This window comes from Podarcis erhardii (assembly GCF_964252035.2).
Source record: "Podarcis erhardii genome assembly, chromosome: 16".
Classification (NCBI taxonomy): domain Eukaryota; kingdom Metazoa; phylum Chordata; class Lepidosauria; order Squamata; family Lacertidae; genus Podarcis; species Podarcis erhardii.
This window is the reverse complement of record NC_138514.1, coordinates 35,930,403-35,948,666: the sequence shown is the minus strand read 5'-3', so window position 1 is coordinate 35,948,666 and position 18,264 is coordinate 35,930,403. Positions and strand designations below refer to the sequence as shown.

Here is an 18,264-nt window from a genome sequence, read left to right as displayed (position 1 = left end):
TTAAGTACATAACCAGAGGTACCACTGTAATAATAATAATTATAATAATAATAATAATAATAATAATACAACAGCAACAGCAACAACAACAACAACAAGAAGGCAAGAGGAACAAAGGGAGCTTCTACTAAAAAGCTTCCTAAACCTGTGCAACAAGGTATTATAATAATAATAATAATAATAATTTTTGCTACAGCAGTCAAACACTTTGGGGTGGCCCCACTCTGCTCCATTGCAGAGGAGGAACCCAGACGAGAATCACTTGCAAAACAGAAGGAGACCCCAACAAGTCCCAGTGGAGGAACTTAAGAGTCAGGCTGAGCAATGTGAACATGTGGTTGACCTGGGCATTCCCCTAGTTTCTGATGGGGGCAGGGAGAGAAGAGAAGAGAAGAGCTGGTTCACCATAGCGGATTACAAGTCAGGAAGTCGGCGGTTTAAATGACACCTCTGCCCAGTGTGTTCACAGGGCGGCTTTAGACAAGCCACTATTTACTCACTGCATCATGCACTTGCAGGAATCTACATGCGCCCAGGCATCCACCTGAACGACAAAGATAAGCAAGAACTGCAACAACACGTTGCAGCGTAGGCTCACTTCCGTCAAGGGCTCAGGAAGCTTTGAACAGGAGCCTTGTAGAGCTATTCAGGCAGGGAGGAGAGGATAGTTTTCTTCTTGCCCCCTCCCCTAAAGCCCCCTCCCCTGCTGGGCTACATAGCATTATCAGGGACTCAGATTTAGGGCTGGCCATTAACCCCCCAAAAGATGACTTCTTTGCAGCTGTATTGAACTGATGAGTTGTGGGAGGGGAAGAGATGTCTTAAAATGAAGTAAGTTTCCGGTCCTCATGGTTCTGAACAAAGGGCTGGTTTAAACAGGAGCAGTGAGACCACTGCTACATCTAGCTCACTGCTGTCTACACTGACTCAGAGCAGACTTTCAGGGTTTCAGGCAGGGGGTCTTTCCCAGCACTACCTGGAGGTGCCTGTAGGGAATGAACTTGGGACCTTTTGCACGCAGCGCAGCTGAGCCACAGGCCTCACTAACAAAAAGGAAGGAATAATCCCTGCCGGGTGGGGGAAAGTTTGTTTGCTAGATTTCACAGCAACCATTGCCCACCCCTAATTCACCCGCCTTCCAGCCTACTTTCTACAAGCTTGTTTGGGTGTGAGAAGGCAAATCCCCTATCCCTGGATCCCTGTCCAGTTAAACCACAGAGCCTAGGACTTGCCGATCAGAAGGTCGGTGGTTCAAATCCCCGCGACATGGTGAGCTCCCATTGCTTGGTCCCTGCTCCTGCCAACCTAGCAGTTTGAAAGCACGTCAAAGTGCAAGTAGATAAATAGGTACCACTCCGGCGGGAAGGTAAACGGCGTTTCCGTGCGCTGCTCTGGTTCTCCAGAAGCGGCTTAGTCATGCTGGCCACATGACCCGGAAGCTGTACGCCGGCTCCCTCGGCCAATAAAGCGAGATGAGCGCTGCGACCCCAGAGTCGGCCATGACTGGACCTAATGGTCAGGGGTCCCTTTACCTTTACCATATTACATACACCTCAGAAACTCATGCATCCTTTTCAGGCTGCTTTAAATATTTTCCCTCTTCTCTTATTTTCCCTTGGCATCTCAGGCCTGGTGGAAAATGCTCCCTGCCTGAAACCCTGCCAATGTATAGAAAATACCGATCCGGGTGGACCAACTGCGTAAGGCAGCTTCATAGATTGGGGAAGGGCCATAGAACAGGGGCAGAACATCTGCTTTGCATGCAGAAGGTCCCAGGTTCAATCTCCAGACAGGGCAGGGAGTGCTGCTGCTAGTATACCTGAAGGAGCATCTCTACCCCCATCATTCTGCCCGGACACTGAGGTCCAGTTCCGGGGGCCTTCTGGAGGTTCCCTCCCTGCGAGAAGCAAAGCTACAGGGAACCAGGCAGAGGGCCTTCTCGGTGGTGGCACCCGCCCTGTGGAACGCCCTCCCATCAGATTTCAAAGAGATAAACAATTACCTGACATTTAGAAGACATCTGAAGGCAGCCCTGTTTAGGGAAGCTTTTAATGTGTGACATTTTAATGTATTTTTAATCTTTGTTGGAAGCCGCCCAGAGTGGCTGGGGAAACCCATCCAGATGGGTGGGGTACAAATAATATATTATTGTTATTGTTATTATTGTCATAGGAATGTAAGAAGAGCTTGTGGGATTAGGCCAAAGGGGGCCAATCTAGTCCAGCATCCTATTCTCACAGTGGCCAACCAAATGACAGATTTGAGAAGGCCACGTGCAGGACCTGAGTTCAAGAGCACCCTCTTCTCCCCTCCTGGGGTTTCCAGCAACTGGTAACCAAAAGCAACAGTGCCTCTGGCTGTAGAGAATTCTGGGCTAGATAGATCAGTGATCTAGTTTGGTAAAAGGCAGCTTCTTCTTGCATTCCTCTGGGTAGAATTTGCCCATGGGAAACCCTACACACACTCACTAAGCCCTGTTGAACACAGCGGGACTTAGCGTACCAACAAACGCGCATCTGATTGTGCTGCTAAGTTTTCCGAGTGCGAGATCTCGCTTGGTGTCCTTACAAGCGCAGCCAAACGGGAAGCTTAAATTCAGAGTTCCCATCGCTCGGGAGATGTACATTTTTGCACTAGAAGAGAGGCATGCACGGTGCTTTAAAAAAGTGGGTGGGGGGGAGAGAACGGGGAAAGGCTTGATTTGAGAACCAACACTTCCTCTCTTGCACTTTTCAAAATCACCTCCAGGAACAATGCAGAACCAAGGAAGCACTTCCGATGCTCCGAAAGGGCAGCTTTCTCCTTGACCAGCACAGCCCCATTGGATGTTGCTACACGGAATGACGCTGGGCAAGTGCCACAGGCACCTACTGGACAGCGCCTGTGACATCACCGATAACAAGCGGCCAGCCCATTCTGTTCCTTAATGAATTTTATTGCAGTGGGGCTCCTAACTGTTTCATACAATAGTTCTCTCAGTGCTCTCTGCTCTGCTCTTTCACTGCATTGGGATGCTTACAAACTGCTAGTTGAATTAAATACGTATGGAGGCTGCTGCCTTGCAGCAGGTTCAGATCACTGGTTCAGCCTTGGAATCCCCTCTTACGATTCCCTCATAACATATACGGTATATCTAGTTAGTGCTTGAAGTTTTACTGTAATCAAGCAGTACAGGGATGTTCTGAAATGTACATACATACTATAAACACAGAGATATATTAAATACAGAAGCAGCAAACTGATCCTCCTGCACCTGGGGGAAATTAGAAGAAAGAGAAATTGACAAGAAGAGAAAGCTCTCCTTGCAGTATTAACTACCTCATCCTTCTGCAAGGCCAAAACTCTGCGGTGGGGTATCTGCTCTGCATTTAGAAGATCCCGGGCTCAATCCCTGGCATTGATCCTAAATGGATCAATGGTTTGACTCTGCGTATGACAGCTTCCTTTGTTCCCATGTAAATCAGCCCTTCATTCAGAATCGTTTAGACTGGAATCTTGTAGCTCTCTGGCAGAGTATCCACCTTGCATGCAGAATTCCCCCCCCCGCAATCCCTGGCATCTCCAGGTAGGGCTAGCAATGTCCCCTTGCCTGAAACCCTGGACAGCTGCTGCCAGTCAGTGTAGGCAATACTGAGCTGGAGGGATCAGCACAGAATCCAAAGCTCCTAATCCACTGTATGGCAATTTGCTTTGTGACAGGCCCCCCGCCATGAGGCCAGCCCAGATATAGCCCTGCATATCTAATCCACACCCCGGCATTTGGAATGACCAACGGCAACTGCTCCCACCCTGACCCACTGCCTCCTACCAGGCTAGCTCTGGAGCAAGCAGGGGAAGACCCGAGGCCTGCTTTCTCTTTAAATCCACAGAGACACTCAAACAGGGACACCTTTGCCCAGCGATCAGCTGACACACCGTCCCAAGGCGCCTCGTGACACTTCGCAGAGCTGGAAGGCAGCCAGCAAGTCATCCCGCTCGATCAAACCACCCTGGGACAAGAAGCCAACCTTGCAAAAAAGAAAAAGAAACCGCCGAATCCTGGGACAGCCTGCCATGCCAATGCAAAGCGCTTTGCAAAGCGGGATTCAGGCCTCATCATGGGACTGAAACTGCCTTGGTCGCGCTGGTTGATGATCTCCGGCGAGCTAGGGACAAAGGTGAGAGCTGTTTCCTAGTTCTGCTGGATCTCTCAGCGGCCTTTGATACAATCGACCATAACATCCTTCTGGACCGTCTAGAGGGGCTGGGAGCTGGGGGCACTGTTATACAGTGGTTTCGCTCCTTCCTCCTGGGCCGTGTTCAGAAAGTGGTGGGGGGGGATGAGTGTTCAGACCCCTGGGCCCTCACTTGTGGGGTGCCTCAGGGTTCCGTCCTCTCCCCCATGCTTTTTAACATCTATATGAAGCCGCTGGGAGAGATCATCAGGGGGTGTGGACTGGGTGTCCATCAATATGCAGATGATACCCAGCTCTACCTCTCTTTCAAATCAGAACCAGTGAAGGCGGTGAAGGTCCTGTGTGAGTGCCTGGAGGCGGTTGGAGGATGGATGGCGGCTAATGGATTGAGGCTGAATCCTGACAAGACAGAAGTACTGTTTTTGGGGGACAGGGGGCGGGCTGGTGTGGAGGACTCCCTGGTCCTGAATGGGGTAACTGTGCCCCTGAAGGACCAGGTGCGCAGCCTGGGAGTCATTTTGGACTCACAGCTGTCCATGGAGGCGCAGGTCAATTCTGTATCCAGGGCAACTGTCTACCAACTCCACTTGGTACGCAGGCTGAGACCCTACCTGCCCGCGGACTGTCTCGCCAGAGTGGTGCATGCTCTAGTTATCTCCCGCTTGGACTACTGCAATGCGCTCTATGTGGGGCTACCTTTGAAGGTGACTCGGAAACTACAACTAACCCAGAATGCGGCAGCTAGACTGGTGACTGGGGGCAGCCGCCGAGACCACATAACACCGGTCTTGAAAGACCTACATTGGCTCCCAGTACGTTTCCGAGCACAATTCAAAGTGCTGGTGTTGACCTTTAAAGCCCTAAACGGCCTCGGCCCAGTATACCTGAAGGAGCGTCTCCACCCCCATCATTCTGCCCGGACGCTGAGGTCCAGCGCCGAGGGCCTTCTGGCGGTTCCCTCATTACGAGAAGCAAAGCTACAGGGAACCAGGCAGAGGGCCTTCTCGGTAGTGGCACCCGCCTTGTGGAACGCCCTCCCATCAGATGTCAAAGCGATAAATAACTACCTGACATTCAGAAGACATCTTAAGGCAGCCCTGTTCAGGGAAGTTTTTAATCTGTGATATTTTAATGTATTTCTGGTTTTTATGGAAGCCGCCCAGAGTGGCTGGGGAAACCCAGCCAGATGGGCGGGGTACAAATAATAAATTATTATTATTATTATTATTATTGGGAATAGTCGGAACGAGGAGAAACACCAGGGCCATCTCTCTTGCAAAAAGTAGCTGCCTTTCCCCGATTCCCATCTCGGGCCCTACCATTGTCAGGGGAGGAGGAGGCCCTGGTGATTTTCACACAGGAGACAGTGTCTTCTCTGTGGTGGTTCCCGTTCCATGGAAACGGCAACCCTAGTGAGGTGCACCTGCTCTCTCTTTTTATTAGCTTTCAGAAGGGATTTAAAAAAGACTCCTGCTTACGCAGGAATTTTGATGCCCGAAAGTTATTGCTCCAGATTACTGTTTTTCAAGTGTTTTTAACCATTTTTTAAAAATGTTTTTTTTGAAAGAAAGAAAAAGTTTTAGTACTGATGCGTTTACTGCCCAGGACCCCTTTGGCAGGGGATGGGGGAATAAAAATTGAACAAATCATCGTCATGCATCACTTGATCCTTGTAACTGGAGATGCTGAGGAATGAACCGACCTTCTGCTCTCAGGGTAGGGGCTCTCTCTGACACCCGTTTGTGGTCCCTCCTGGCAGCTGTGAGATCTGAAAACGGGGATTTCCTGGTTCACAGACGAGTGGCCTAGACTCTTGCTCTGCAACAGCTCTCACCAAGTTAATAAATCAATCAATAAATCACACTTGCCCAAGCATTTTGAAACACTGACATAATGAGCTAACCTACCAGAGCGAGAAATATCTGTAAATCATTGAAGGACTTCAGGAGGGAATAATGGCCCTGTCCTGGACAAAAGGGGTGGGTGGGTAAGGGGGGGGGAAGGAGGCAGGAGGGGGCGTGGAGTAACTTTGGGCAGCAGTTGTGACCTTCAGAGAGAGTTGCAAAGGGAACGCACGTCTACACAACGTCATTCAAGACCCACAACCGGGGTTGTGGGGAGGGAGGCTGGGGGAGAGAAGCCAGGCACTTCTCTGCAGGCAGAATTTTGCAGCTGGGGTGCAGCTTTGCAAGAAACGACTTTGATCACAGAGGACTCAGTGGCTCAGACCCAGCAGAGGCTTGAGACCCTTATGGGAGTCCCACAAACAAGTGAGCCTGGGCAAGCAGCAATGCCAGCAATGCCTGACTTAGGCAGGCAGCAATCCAAAAGTGCAGGGGAATGGGGAAAAGGTGACAAAGTTTTCAACCTCCAGCTCCTCTGAATGAGGCTGGAGGTAAGAGATGGGAGGGCTGTACTCCCACCAGTCTCCAGCGTCTAGACAGAAACACACATCATATAGACACAGAGGGGTGCCTGGGGCTTTCCCTAGCCAGAACTCGCATCTGCGTCAACTCTCAAGTGGGACCCAGCCTTTCTGACCCACCTCTTCCTGCTCACTGGGTCCAGCATGGAAGCAGCCTTTCCCCATTATTTTATGTATTTATATCCTGCCTTTCCACCAGAACAGAGGACTCAAGGCGGCTCACAAAAATCCAAAACAAACATGGATAAAACACAGGTAGCTAAAAAGAAAGAAAAGGTAACAGTCAAAAAGTAATGAAACTATAATGGGGTTAAAAGGTAAAGGGACCCCTGACCATTAGGTCCAGTCGTGGCCGACTCTGGGGTTGTAGCGCTCATCTCGCTTCACTGGCTGAGGGAGCCGGCGTACAACTTCCGGGTCATGTGGCCAGCAGGACTAAGCCACTTTTGGCGAACAAGAGCAGCACACAGAAACGTCCTTTACCTTCCCGCTGGAGCGGTACCTATTTATCTACTTGCACTTTGATGTGCTTTCGAACTGCTAGGTTGGCAGGAGCAGGGACTGAGCAACGGGAGCTCCCCCGTCGCGGGGATTCGAACCGCTGACCTTCTGATCGGCAAGCCCAAGAGGCTCAGTGGTTTAACCCACAGCGCCACCCGAGTCCCTCATAATGGGGTTAAAACGATGTAAATACCAGAAAAAAAGGACACAGACACTGTACAGCACTATTGAAAACCTTTTCCTTAAAAGCAGTCAGTTCCACGAAGTTTGTTGGAACAAGAAGTCTTCACCTGCCAGCGGGAGGATAGCAAGGGAGGAGCTTCTCTAGGGAGGGAGTTCCAAAGTCTGGGAAGAGCCACCCAGAAGGCCCTCTCCTGCGTCCCCACCAAGCAGATCTGTGAGGGTGGTGGGACTGAGAGGAGAGCCTCCCCTGAAGGACTCAGAGAACAAGCAGGTTCATATGGGAGAATAGGATCCTTCAGCTAGCCTGGGCCTAAAACCTACAGGGCTTTATAGGTAATAGCCAGCATTTTGAACTGTGCCTGGAATCAGGCTGGTAGCCACAGTGGAGCTGCTGTAACAAGGGCTCCCTGTAACCAGCCCTGGGCAATGGTTCTTTGGGCCAAAAGAAGTTTCCGGGCACTTTTCAAAGGCAGCCCCACGTAGATCGTGCCACAGTAATCCAAATGGGATGCGATTAAGGGGTGTGGCCATGTGGCCAGACCAGACATTTCCAGGAAGAGGTACAGCTGACACACTAGGGTTGGACTACAAAGCCTGGGTGGCCTTCAGACAATCAGCCATGCCGGCTGCTGGGGCTGCTGGAAGTTGTGAGTCCTAAACACGAAAACCCTGCAGCTGGATCAGACCTGAGTCCAGCACTCCATCCTCACAGGGACCAGCCAGATGTCTTCAGGAAACCTGCAAGCCAGACCTGAGCATAACGGCAACTCTTCTCCCTTGTGATTCCAAGCAAATTGAGTCCGGAGGCATATACTGACTCCAAGAGTATTGACAGGACACAGCCATCACAGCTAGCAGCCACCTATAGCTTTATTCTCTGGGAAGTGTTAGAAACTGGGGTGGAAAAGCTAGGAGCCAAATGGCTTCTGGGACCTGAGTTGTGGACGCCAAAACAGAATGTCTAGTCGCCACTGGGGGGGGGGAGGGGCAGCAACACTTTTTGTTTATTATTTGGATAAGCATGAATTAATACGCAACTCACTTAAGTGACACATTGCTAATATCACATTTTTAGCAGAAATTGTTAATACATGTTTAATTGGGTGCTGACAATAAAAATATTGGTACCATACTTCAGTTTTCAAAGCACTCTACTCTTTGTTGTTTAATTCCTTAAAAGTATTGTCTACCCTTAACATATACTTCGAGGCTTCAAAGCACATACAGTGAGGGGGGAAAGTATTTGATCCCCAGGTAGCCTGACACCTGGCTGGTTGATAGGGGATCAAATACTTATTTCACTCATTATAATGCACATCAATCTCTGACTTTTGTCTTCTGGGTTTCTAGGGGTTTTCCTGTTGTTATTCTGTCTCTCACAGCTACAATAAACCTACCATTAAAATGATGGACTGGTCATTTCTTTGTCAGGGGGCAAACGGGCAAATTTAGCAGGGGATCAAATAAGTTTTCCCCTCACTGTACGTTTTAGTAATCCTGGAGTGTCAGCCAGGGGCAAAAAGTGGCGCCCAGACTTTGAGGTGCTCGCAAATGGAGAATCTTTGGAGGCAAAATGCACCTGGCGCCCTGCTAATTTCGAACCAGGCACACAGCCACACAGCTAGCAGCCACCAATAGCTTTATCACCTGGAGAAACATTCCCTCCGTTCCTTCAGTCTATACTCGCCCAAGTTGCGCTGGAATTATTATTTTCTTTTTTGTTGCTGTTGTTCTCCCCAAAAACACCCCTGACCACACACCCACGCTGCACGTTGACTTTTTCAGCTGTTCCACCTCTTTCCCCAAGCCTAGACACATCCCCGGACAGAGCACGATAAAACTGGAAGAGCAGCGTTAATGAGACGTTGGCATCCATGTGCCAATGCACATGGCATTGAAAACGAAAGAAAGCAAAATAAGGAAAAGCTCAGGTCAGTACATTTTAAATAATAATAATGTTAATATTTATACCGCGCCCATCTGGATGGGTCTCCCCAGCCACTCTGGAAGGCTTACAGAATATATAAAACATAACTAAGCATCAAACATTAAAAACTTCTCAATACAGGGCTGCCTTCAGATGTCTTCTAAAAGTTGTGTAGTTCTTCCTCTCATTGGCATCTAAAGGGGATGAACAGTGTGATCTTATATGGGTTTACTCAGGTGTCAGCCCCATGGAGTTCAGGAGAGTTCACTTGCAGAATCAATGCAGATTACAAGATTACAAATTGCACCCCCTGTTATATTAGTCTCGCCCAGAACCAATATAATCCACTCCTTTTCCATGTCAACTCCCCCTAAACTATGCCTACTAAAATCTCCATATGCGCCAATCAGGTGTCCTCCAACTGTCTTGGACTACAACTCCCATCAGCCCCCAGCCAGATGGCTGTGAATGATGGGATTTGCTGGTGTTATTGTTGCTTTCATTATTATTATTAAATATAATTATACCCTGCCTGTTCTCCTGGCGGGACTCAAGGTGGCTTGCAGATAAAAACAAGAACCGCTAAAATCACAGAAAAATCAACCATTAAAAAACAATTAAACATGGATAGAGATGAAGCTATTCACATACATGAAACATACAAATAATTACAATAAAAACAGCGCCAGCTGTTTCATTCAAAGCATTCAATTCTCAAAAGCCTGTGGGAACAAGGAATTCTTCACCTGCTGGTGGGAAGACAACAAGGAGGAAGCCACTCTAGCTTCTCTAGGGAGTTCCAAAGTCTGGGAGCAGCCACGAAGAAGACCCTGTCCCGAGTCCCAACCAAGCACGCCTGTGAGGGTGGCAGGACTGAGACAAGGCCCTCCCCCAAGGATATCAAAACCCAGGCAGGTTTGTATGAGGGAATATGAAGGCAGCGACTGGGCCAAGCTCACAGCCAGTGAGTTTCATGGCCAAGCGGGGATTTGAACCATGGGTCTCCTAAGTCCTGGTGGGATAATCTAACCATTACCCACTACTACCCCATCATCCAAGAGATTTGGCCATACTGGCCCGAGGCTGGTGGGAGCTGGGAGGCCAGAACTATTTGGACGGCCACAGAAATAAAACTCCAACACAACTGTCTTCCATGAGGTTTACCAACAGTTTAACTGTGCATTGGGACTGCAACCAATCTATGTTTAATTACTTGGAAGTAAGGCCCACTGAGCCTAGTGAGACTTACTTCTGAGCAAGTGTGAGCAGAATTGCTCCGCAAAGCAGGAACTCAAGGTGCACTTTCTCAGGAGTAATGAATAAAAGCCAGCTGAGCATAAGCGGTCTTGCTTTTTGAGCAACAACTGCAGGCTTCATCAACCTGGCGGTCAATCCAAAAGAAACTGGTGGTGTCAATCTCACCAGGCAGGTCTACTCAGGAGGAAAGCTGCCATCCTAAGACTCACTTATTAACCCTATAAGGCTGTCATCCTAAAACACACAGGGTTGCCCTCCAAGGTTACTGCTACTCAAAGCAGACCCACCAAAATTAATGGACATGACTACCTTAATAATTTCAGTATGTCCATTTTGAGTAGAGTTTAGACTACTATACAAACTACATTTACTAGGGGGAAGCCCCGCCCCCTCAAAGCAAAAGGAGCTTATTTCTGAATAAATATGCTTAAGCTTCTGAGCAATTTGGCTGCAATCCTATGCTTACTTCCCAGGGAGCAAGGCCCAGTGAGTGAGTAGAGATTTATAGGGCTGCTTTCCACTCAGTTGGGAAGGAAGAAGGAATCTCCCCCTTGTCTATTTACTCCCATAGGCAGCAATTAAACTGCTAGAACATTTGCAAAGCTAAGCAGGATCTGGTATGTTTTCAAATTGGATGTGGGGGTCTCATGTTGAGATTCCTGTATTGCACAAGTCCCTTCCAATTCAAAAATTCTATGAGTCTATGATTAAATGTATAAAAACTGCCCTCCAAGGCTTCCAACATAAAAACACACAAATACTAAGGCTTACATCCAAGAAAACATGCTTCAGAGTTCAGTCTTTTCAGCTACACTTCTGTACTGCAGTCCTAACCCCATAAGCCTCTTACCTGGGAGTAAGACCCACACACCCCTTCTGCAATTCAACAGGACTCATTCCTGAGTTGCTGTAGTTAGGACCGCAGTTAGGACCCCGCTGAGCTTAAAGGGGTCTTAATCCTCAATCAACATGCCTTGAACCGTCCCTGCTGTCTCTTAGGCTGGAATCAAACTTCAGTTCCGCTCAAGAGTAGACCCTTTGAAAGCAACGCAGACAGCTAACTCATCCCCATTACTCTTCAAGAGGTTTACTCAGAGTATGTTTAAAAGTTAAGAGCACAACGCAACTAAATATTGGGACACGATCTCTGTCCCCCCAATACAGTATTGCCTGTTTACCCTTCCCAGCCCTATGTAAACACTTTTGAAGATAACACGTCTTTCTTTTGAACTCCAGTGAGCTTTTCTGTTCGATTACACTGGCGTCATTAAAATTCAGTTAATGATGATGATGATGATGATGATGATGATAAGATGTTCTTAAAGGACCGCCCTACAGGGCCGCCGCACTTACTAGGGGGAGGCTTCCTTCCTAGAGGGAATCCAGACTCTTCTTTGCAGTTCTGCACGTTTCCAACCCCCCACCCCTTACTTAAGCCATACTCAGGAGTAGACCCAGTTTCGAATGGGTCTACTCTGAGTAAGAGCTCAGGCGGGTACATCCCCCTCCTATAAGCCATCCTTTTTTTGGTAGGGAAGGTATGAAGTTACTCCCCTCCCTTTGGCCCCCCACCTTCCCTTAAGTTACCCTCCCCCACCTGCAGTCACCCCTTCACCCCTCCCCCACCCGACCTGTCAGTTGCCTCCCCTCCCCTCCCCCACCCGACCCCACCCGTTGCCTTCGCCCTCCCTCTCCTCCCCTCCCAATGAGGGGGGGCTAATGGCGGCCCCCTCCCCGCCTCCGCCTTCCTCGACCCCTCCCCGGGCGCCTTACCTCATCCCCATCTTCACCATCCTCCTCCTCCTCCAGCACCTCGGCGGTTTCAGGAGCAACACCGCCGCCATCTTGACTCCCTCCCTCCCTCCCTCCCCGCCGTCCCCTCCCCCTCCCTCCGGCCCCGCGGAGGCTCCGCCCACTCCTCCCCCGCCTCCCTCTCCCTCACCGCGAAGAGTCCTGGCAGCTCCGTAGAGCGGCCATCAAAACAGCCGTGCGAAATCGTTATAACAATGGAGAGAATATACACCTCAACTCAAGGGGTTTAGGGTGCATTGCCACCCTCTTTTTATTTCTCTTGACCCTCCAGAAGTGTATTTTGAAATGGGTGCTTGGGCGACGGGAGCTCACTATGTCTCTTTCAGGACCTGCGCGGCAGCGAAGCAGCAAACGCTCCCTCTCCGGGAGAGCAGGACGGCAGCCCCCGGCCAATAGCGAAAAAGGGCTGAGGGGGGCGTGGCTCTGAGCAGCCGGCCAATGGGAGAGCAGGACGCGATAAGAGAGAGGAGAGGAAGGGAGCGGGGTTCTGAGGGAGAGGTCGGGGAGTATATAGAGGTAAAGGGTGTAGCGAGAGACGCATCAGATAAGACTTCCGGGAAACGATGCAGAGCCAGGAGGGAAGCCACACAAAAATAAAAAATGAAGTCGCTTAGTCGGATGTTACACAGGCGGGGCTTCTGCACCTTTAATAGTTGGCTGGAAAAAGGAATTAAGCAAGCAATTAAAGGTTCAGGAGCCCATTCCTCTCTTGCAGTCGGTCACCCAAGCAGGGGAAGCAATCAGGCAGGATTTGGGGTGCAAAAGTACAGCCACCACCCAGCAGAATGAGGAAGGCCCCCATGCAGCACTGCTTGCTTGTCACATTTTGAAGGCAAGCGGAGAAAAACAGATTTTCATCTAAAGAGGGTGCTGAAAATACCATTTAAATCCAGAGTCCCAAATTCCATCTATTCAGCCCTGGGGTGTTTTGTTGAGGGACATGGGGAATACTTTAAAATATATTTTTTTCTACTTGAGAGAGGTTGATATGCTGGTTCCTAAAGACACCAGCATTAGGAGTGCTGACCAGCTTACAGGTGTTTCTTTCCCCATAATTCACTGGGCAACCGCCATACCCATTTCCTGGATTGTACTTTGATTAGAACAGCCAGCACATAACCAGAAAGGTTGTGTCTTCCCATCCCCCAACAAACACTTTCTTAAGGTCAAATAAATATGCCATATTATCAAGGTTGCTGAGCTTGTTTTTCTTTGCTGCTCATTTTTTTCTTAAAGGACAACATATCTGTACCTTTAAGAGTATAAAAGGTAAGAAATCAATGTGGTAGGGGGTATGGAATTATAGTGGTGGTCAATAGTTCACCTTTGTTTTCTGACCTATTTAGCTGTAGGAAGCACATAATTTATGTCCATAAAAATGTGACAACCTTATAATTATTTGGCTGCTAGCCAATATAAATTATTAATATATAATAGAAGTTATATAATAGAATTTTAGGGAAGTTTTTAATTCTGATGCTGTATTGTTTTTAATATTCAGTTGGAAGCCACCCAGAGTGGCTGGGGAAACCCAGTCAGATGGCCAGGGTATAAATAATGAATTATTATTATTATTATTATTATTATTATTAAAAATATGTATAGGAAGACCAGCAATGAAATGCATAAAGATTGTAGGATTTTCCTTTGTTGATTTTTTTAAAAGCAGTTGGTGATAGCTTTATTTTTAACCATCAGTATAAGATTCAGGATAGAGTATTGAATGAGTCGGGGCTTGAAGATGTATAATGCATAACACTGAAATGAAGGGTTCTGCCAGACAACCTCTTTATTGAGCATTCATCCTGATTCATTTGCAGGGGGATTGGGAGATGTTGGCTAGAATCCATTGCATCCAAGCCAAGCATTATTCCACATTTTCCAGTGCTTTTCTCTGTAACTTTCCTTAATGCAAAAAGGTCAAATGGATTATAAAATTATGCATGGCATGGAGGGAGTAGATAAAGAAAAGTTGTTCTCCTCTGTCAAAGCACTAGAAGTGATGGGCATCCAATGAAGCTGAATGTTGGAAGCGCCAGGACTTATAAAAAAGGACTTCTTCAAGCAGCGCAGAGTTAAAAGTATAGAAATCACTCCCACAGAAGGCAGTACGACCACCAATTTCAATGGCTTTGAAAAAGAATTGGACAAATCCATGTTGAAGGCTATCAACCGGCCACAATGGCTGTGCTCTGCCTATGCCTCTGGATGCCAGTTGCTGGAAACCGCAGGAGGGGAGAAGCTTCCCCTTGGGGCATCCGGTTGGCCACTGTGAGAGCAGGATGATTGACTAGTTCGTGCCCTTTGGCCTGAGGCAGGAGGCTCATCCTCTTTTATTAGATCATAAGGTAAGTTTGGGGAAGCAGTTTGTTGAAGGGCAGTCAGGGGAGTTTATTGATTGTTGCAAGCCTCTAATATCCCTTCCGCGCTGTTTATGCATGGGTCCAGGTCTCTCCACCCCACGAGAAGCTTCAGACTGATTCTGGCTTGAATCTCATTTCGCCTTCTCTCTTCGGGAGAGCTCCCTTTTGCACAGAACAGACGGAACCATTCCGTCGCGGAACGAGTTTCTGGCCGGATTCTTTATGCGTGGCGCTCCCCTTTTCTCCCGCTTCTCCCGTCATGGTGGCAACGGGGTTGTTCACCCTGCTGTTTCCTCTGCCTTTGCTATGGCTGCTTTCTTGCTGGTGGCTGAGGCGGCAACGCGGAGCGAGATGGCGGCTGGGGAGCGACCGGAGGCTTTTCGCCGACGGACCGGCGACGCGCGCCCTGTTCGTGACGGCGCACCCTGATGACGAAGCAATGTTCTTCGCCCCCACCATCCTCAGCTTGGCTCAAGCCAGGCTATGGCTGCTCTGCGGGTCCACAGGTGAGGAGGAGGAGGCTAGCGTAGCGTTGCCTAGCAACCATGACGTCTGTTTTCGAAGCGCTCCCGTCTCTCCGGAGCTGTGCGTATGGCGTCATCGCGCTGAAGCAGCCATTTTATATTGATCGGAAGTGCGCGCACGGGTCGTTCTGACGTCACAGGATTATTATTAATCATAATAATGTCATTGTTACTGAATACAGTATATTTTTTATTGTATAGATAAATACTATATTTATATTTATTGTATAAATAAATAATATATTGCAGTGTGTTTATTATTATGTCAGTATTATGTGTTTTTTTATATAGTGAGAATATATAAGTGAGAATTCTATTATTTTATACTTAATTTTTTACTGTTTTGTTATATAGTGCCAGCTAAGCGAGAATTACAGGGTGTGGTGGAAGGCCCAGGTGATGGGCCCCCTTCCTCCTCAGTTTGCCATATTAGTAAAATGGGTATAATACCACTTTCCCCCAAAATTGAAACTACTGCTATATATTTACATACAACAACGTTTGACTAGCCAGCCTACATGGAATGGTAAGAGATTCATTTATTTATAAATATATGAGAGGGTAGATTTTTGAAGCATTGCTTATCTTAAGGACAGGGAACCTTTTTCAGCCTCAGGGCCACATTCTCTTCTGGGCAGCCTTTCAGGGGCACCATGCTAGTGGAAGGTGGGGCCAGAGGGAAGAGTGGGCATGGCAACAAATGTAAAATTTGCCATTTGTACAGTAGGCTAGTTTCTACACACTCCTGCCTATTCTCCACTCAGACAAGCAAGAGGTATTATTAGGGTTCAAGGCACATTCCAGCCAGGCAAAAGAAGTAAAAGCAAGCAAGGCCACGACATCCACACACACTGTTTCTTAACTGGGTACAGAATAACTGCAAAATGTCCCAAGCTCATCCAGTGGCATCTCCAATTTTTCTTTTTAAAACAATTAGCACGTATCAGGGGATGAGAAAGACCCGTTTCTGCTTGAGACTCTAAAGAGCCACTGCCAGTCAGAGTAGGCAGCGCTGGGCTAGGTGAAGAAATCCTGCGACCTGGTATAAAGTAGTTTCTTCTCCTTCCAATCTAAAAATTGCAATTTAAAAATAACAGGGAGGAACAAGACCAGTGTAGCAGGGCCTTTTTAGTGGTAACACCCTCCTCCCTTTGGAATTATTTAGCAGTTAGATTCTTCCCTATATGCTTTTGGGAGGCTGTTGCAGGCGTACTTCTCCTCTAATACATATATATGTATATGTTCGTTTCTGTGCATATTCTGCTGCTTTTACCTTGAGATTTTATAAATTAATGCGGTCAGGCCCCACTTTCGGGCTTCCTGTATACATTTGGTTGACCACTGTGAGAACAGTTGGGCCTCTGGTCTATTCCAACAGCGCTCTCCTTATGTTAAGGGTTTAACAACATCCTCTAATTTGAACACTTTGGTGTGTGAGTCAGAAGAGGCACTTTATAAATGTTATAAATAGGTATGGAATTGGCAGGATTTGAGAAGTTCACTCAAGACTTGCCGTTAACTCTAGCATTATAGATATCTTTTTTAAAAAAGGCATTAAAATTTCCCTTGGAAGCTTTACGGACTCCAAGCACTTAATGCAACCCAGTAAGTAATTGCTTTCTCAGATTATTTTCTGGTTGCGGGGTCTGCAGTGCAAGGGCCCATGGGTGCCAGCATGCCCAACAGCACCTTTTATGGTACCTGCAAAAGCTCTCAGAAAATGTCCCCCTCAAAAATCCTCAGTGCTGTTTGCTTTTCCTACTCGGCTTCTGTTTTCACTGGCTACGCCTCTCCCACATCAAACACGCTCTTTTAAACATGCCCACATTTCAGTGGGTTGCCAGGATTGGACCCCAGCTGAAATATACTCGGAGTCTGCTTTATATATATTATTTACACAATGGGCCCCACGTGATTGGCTAATTCCGGGATTCTCCTGTAGGCTAATCAGGTTGTGGTTTAACTTCCACCAGGAGTTGGATTGGGTGGCTCCTGTGGACCAATCAGACTGCTGCATTCTGGATCCTATTGTTCTAGGACCAATCAGACTGCTGCATTCTGAATCCTATTGTTCTAGGACCAATCAGACTGCTGCATTCTGAATCCTATTGTTCTAGAACCACTCAGACTGCTGCATTTTGGATCCTATTCAACTCAGTACATAACACCAGCCCTATGTTCTGTTCTGAACAGAGGAGAGATGCAAAGAGATTATCTCTCTGAGAGAGTATGGCGGTGACAGATGGAGGGGCATGCCTGCGCCGGTTCGTGGTCCTGTCTCGCTTTCAATACGGCAGCCATTTTGTGTTATACCATGCCCCTGCCCCTCCCACTGCGGTCATTTTGTGACTGGCGCCCACAGCACTCTCCCAAATTTCCAAATGTTACTCCTATCCTTCCCCCAAAAAGCAACTTCAGCAGCCTATTGCCTTCAAATCCTGGCAAACCTAGCAGCCTGTACTAAGGTGCTGTAGAATTCTTGAACTTTTTACAATGCAGCAGACTAATGTCACAAGTTTTGTTAAACTCAGGAAAATCTCTTTAATGTGACAGCTGTCTTCTTTTGTATTTCCAGGGAATTACTACAGCCAAGGGGATGTCCGGAAGAAGGAACTCCTGGATAGCTGTTTGGTTCTAGGGATCCCGCCTTCCAATGTGACCATCATTGACCACAGGTAGCTTTCTACACTTAAAATGCCGGTGTTGTAAGAGCCTGAGAGGAGCCCTGCTGGATCAGGTCAGCAGCCTATCCAGTCCAATACAGTGGTGCCTCGCAAGACGGAAAACCCGCTAGACGAAAGGGTTTTCCGTTTTGGAGGCGCTTCGCAAAACAAATTTCCCTATGGGCTTGCTTCGCAAGACGAAAATGTATTGCGAGTTCCTGTGGGGTTTTTTCCCCTCCCCCCCCTTTTCCTAAGCCGCTAAGCTGCTTATCAGCTGATCCACTGATAAGCCGCTTAACAGCTGATCACTAAAAGCCGCTAAACCGCTAATAGCGCTAATCCGCTAAGCTGTCAATGGGCGTGCTTCGCAAGACGAAAAAACCGCTATACGAAGAGCCTCACGGAACGGATTAATTTCGTCTTGCGAGGCACCA

General features: G+C 47.9%; 2 protein-coding genes across 6 annotated transcripts in view; one reads left to right on the top strand and one right to left on the bottom strand.

The window, feature by feature from the left end:
* The window catches only part of NCOR1 (nuclear receptor corepressor 1), a 110,863-nt gene extending 98,529 nt beyond the window's left edge, over positions 1-12,334 (bottom strand). For all 5 annotated transcript variants that reach the window (XM_081844031.1, XM_081844029.1, XM_081844033.1 and 2 more), the window contains exon 1: positions 12,242-12,334. The gene's annotated coding sequence lies outside the window, so the exon portion shown is untranslated. The remainder of the gene's footprint in view (positions 1-12,241) is intronic.
* A 1,711-nt stretch (positions 12,335-14,045) lies between these two features.
* The window catches only part of PIGL (phosphatidylinositol glycan anchor biosynthesis class L), a 51,150-nt gene continuing 46,931 nt past the window's right edge, over positions 14,046-18,264 (top strand). The window contains exons 1-2 of the mRNA XM_081844287.1: positions 14,046-15,149; positions 17,743-17,842. Coding sequence (XP_081700413.1) covers positions 14,903-15,149; positions 17,743-17,842 — 347 coding nt within the window. The 5' untranslated portion in view covers positions 14,046-14,902. The remainder of the gene's footprint in view (positions 15,150-17,742; positions 17,843-18,264) is intronic.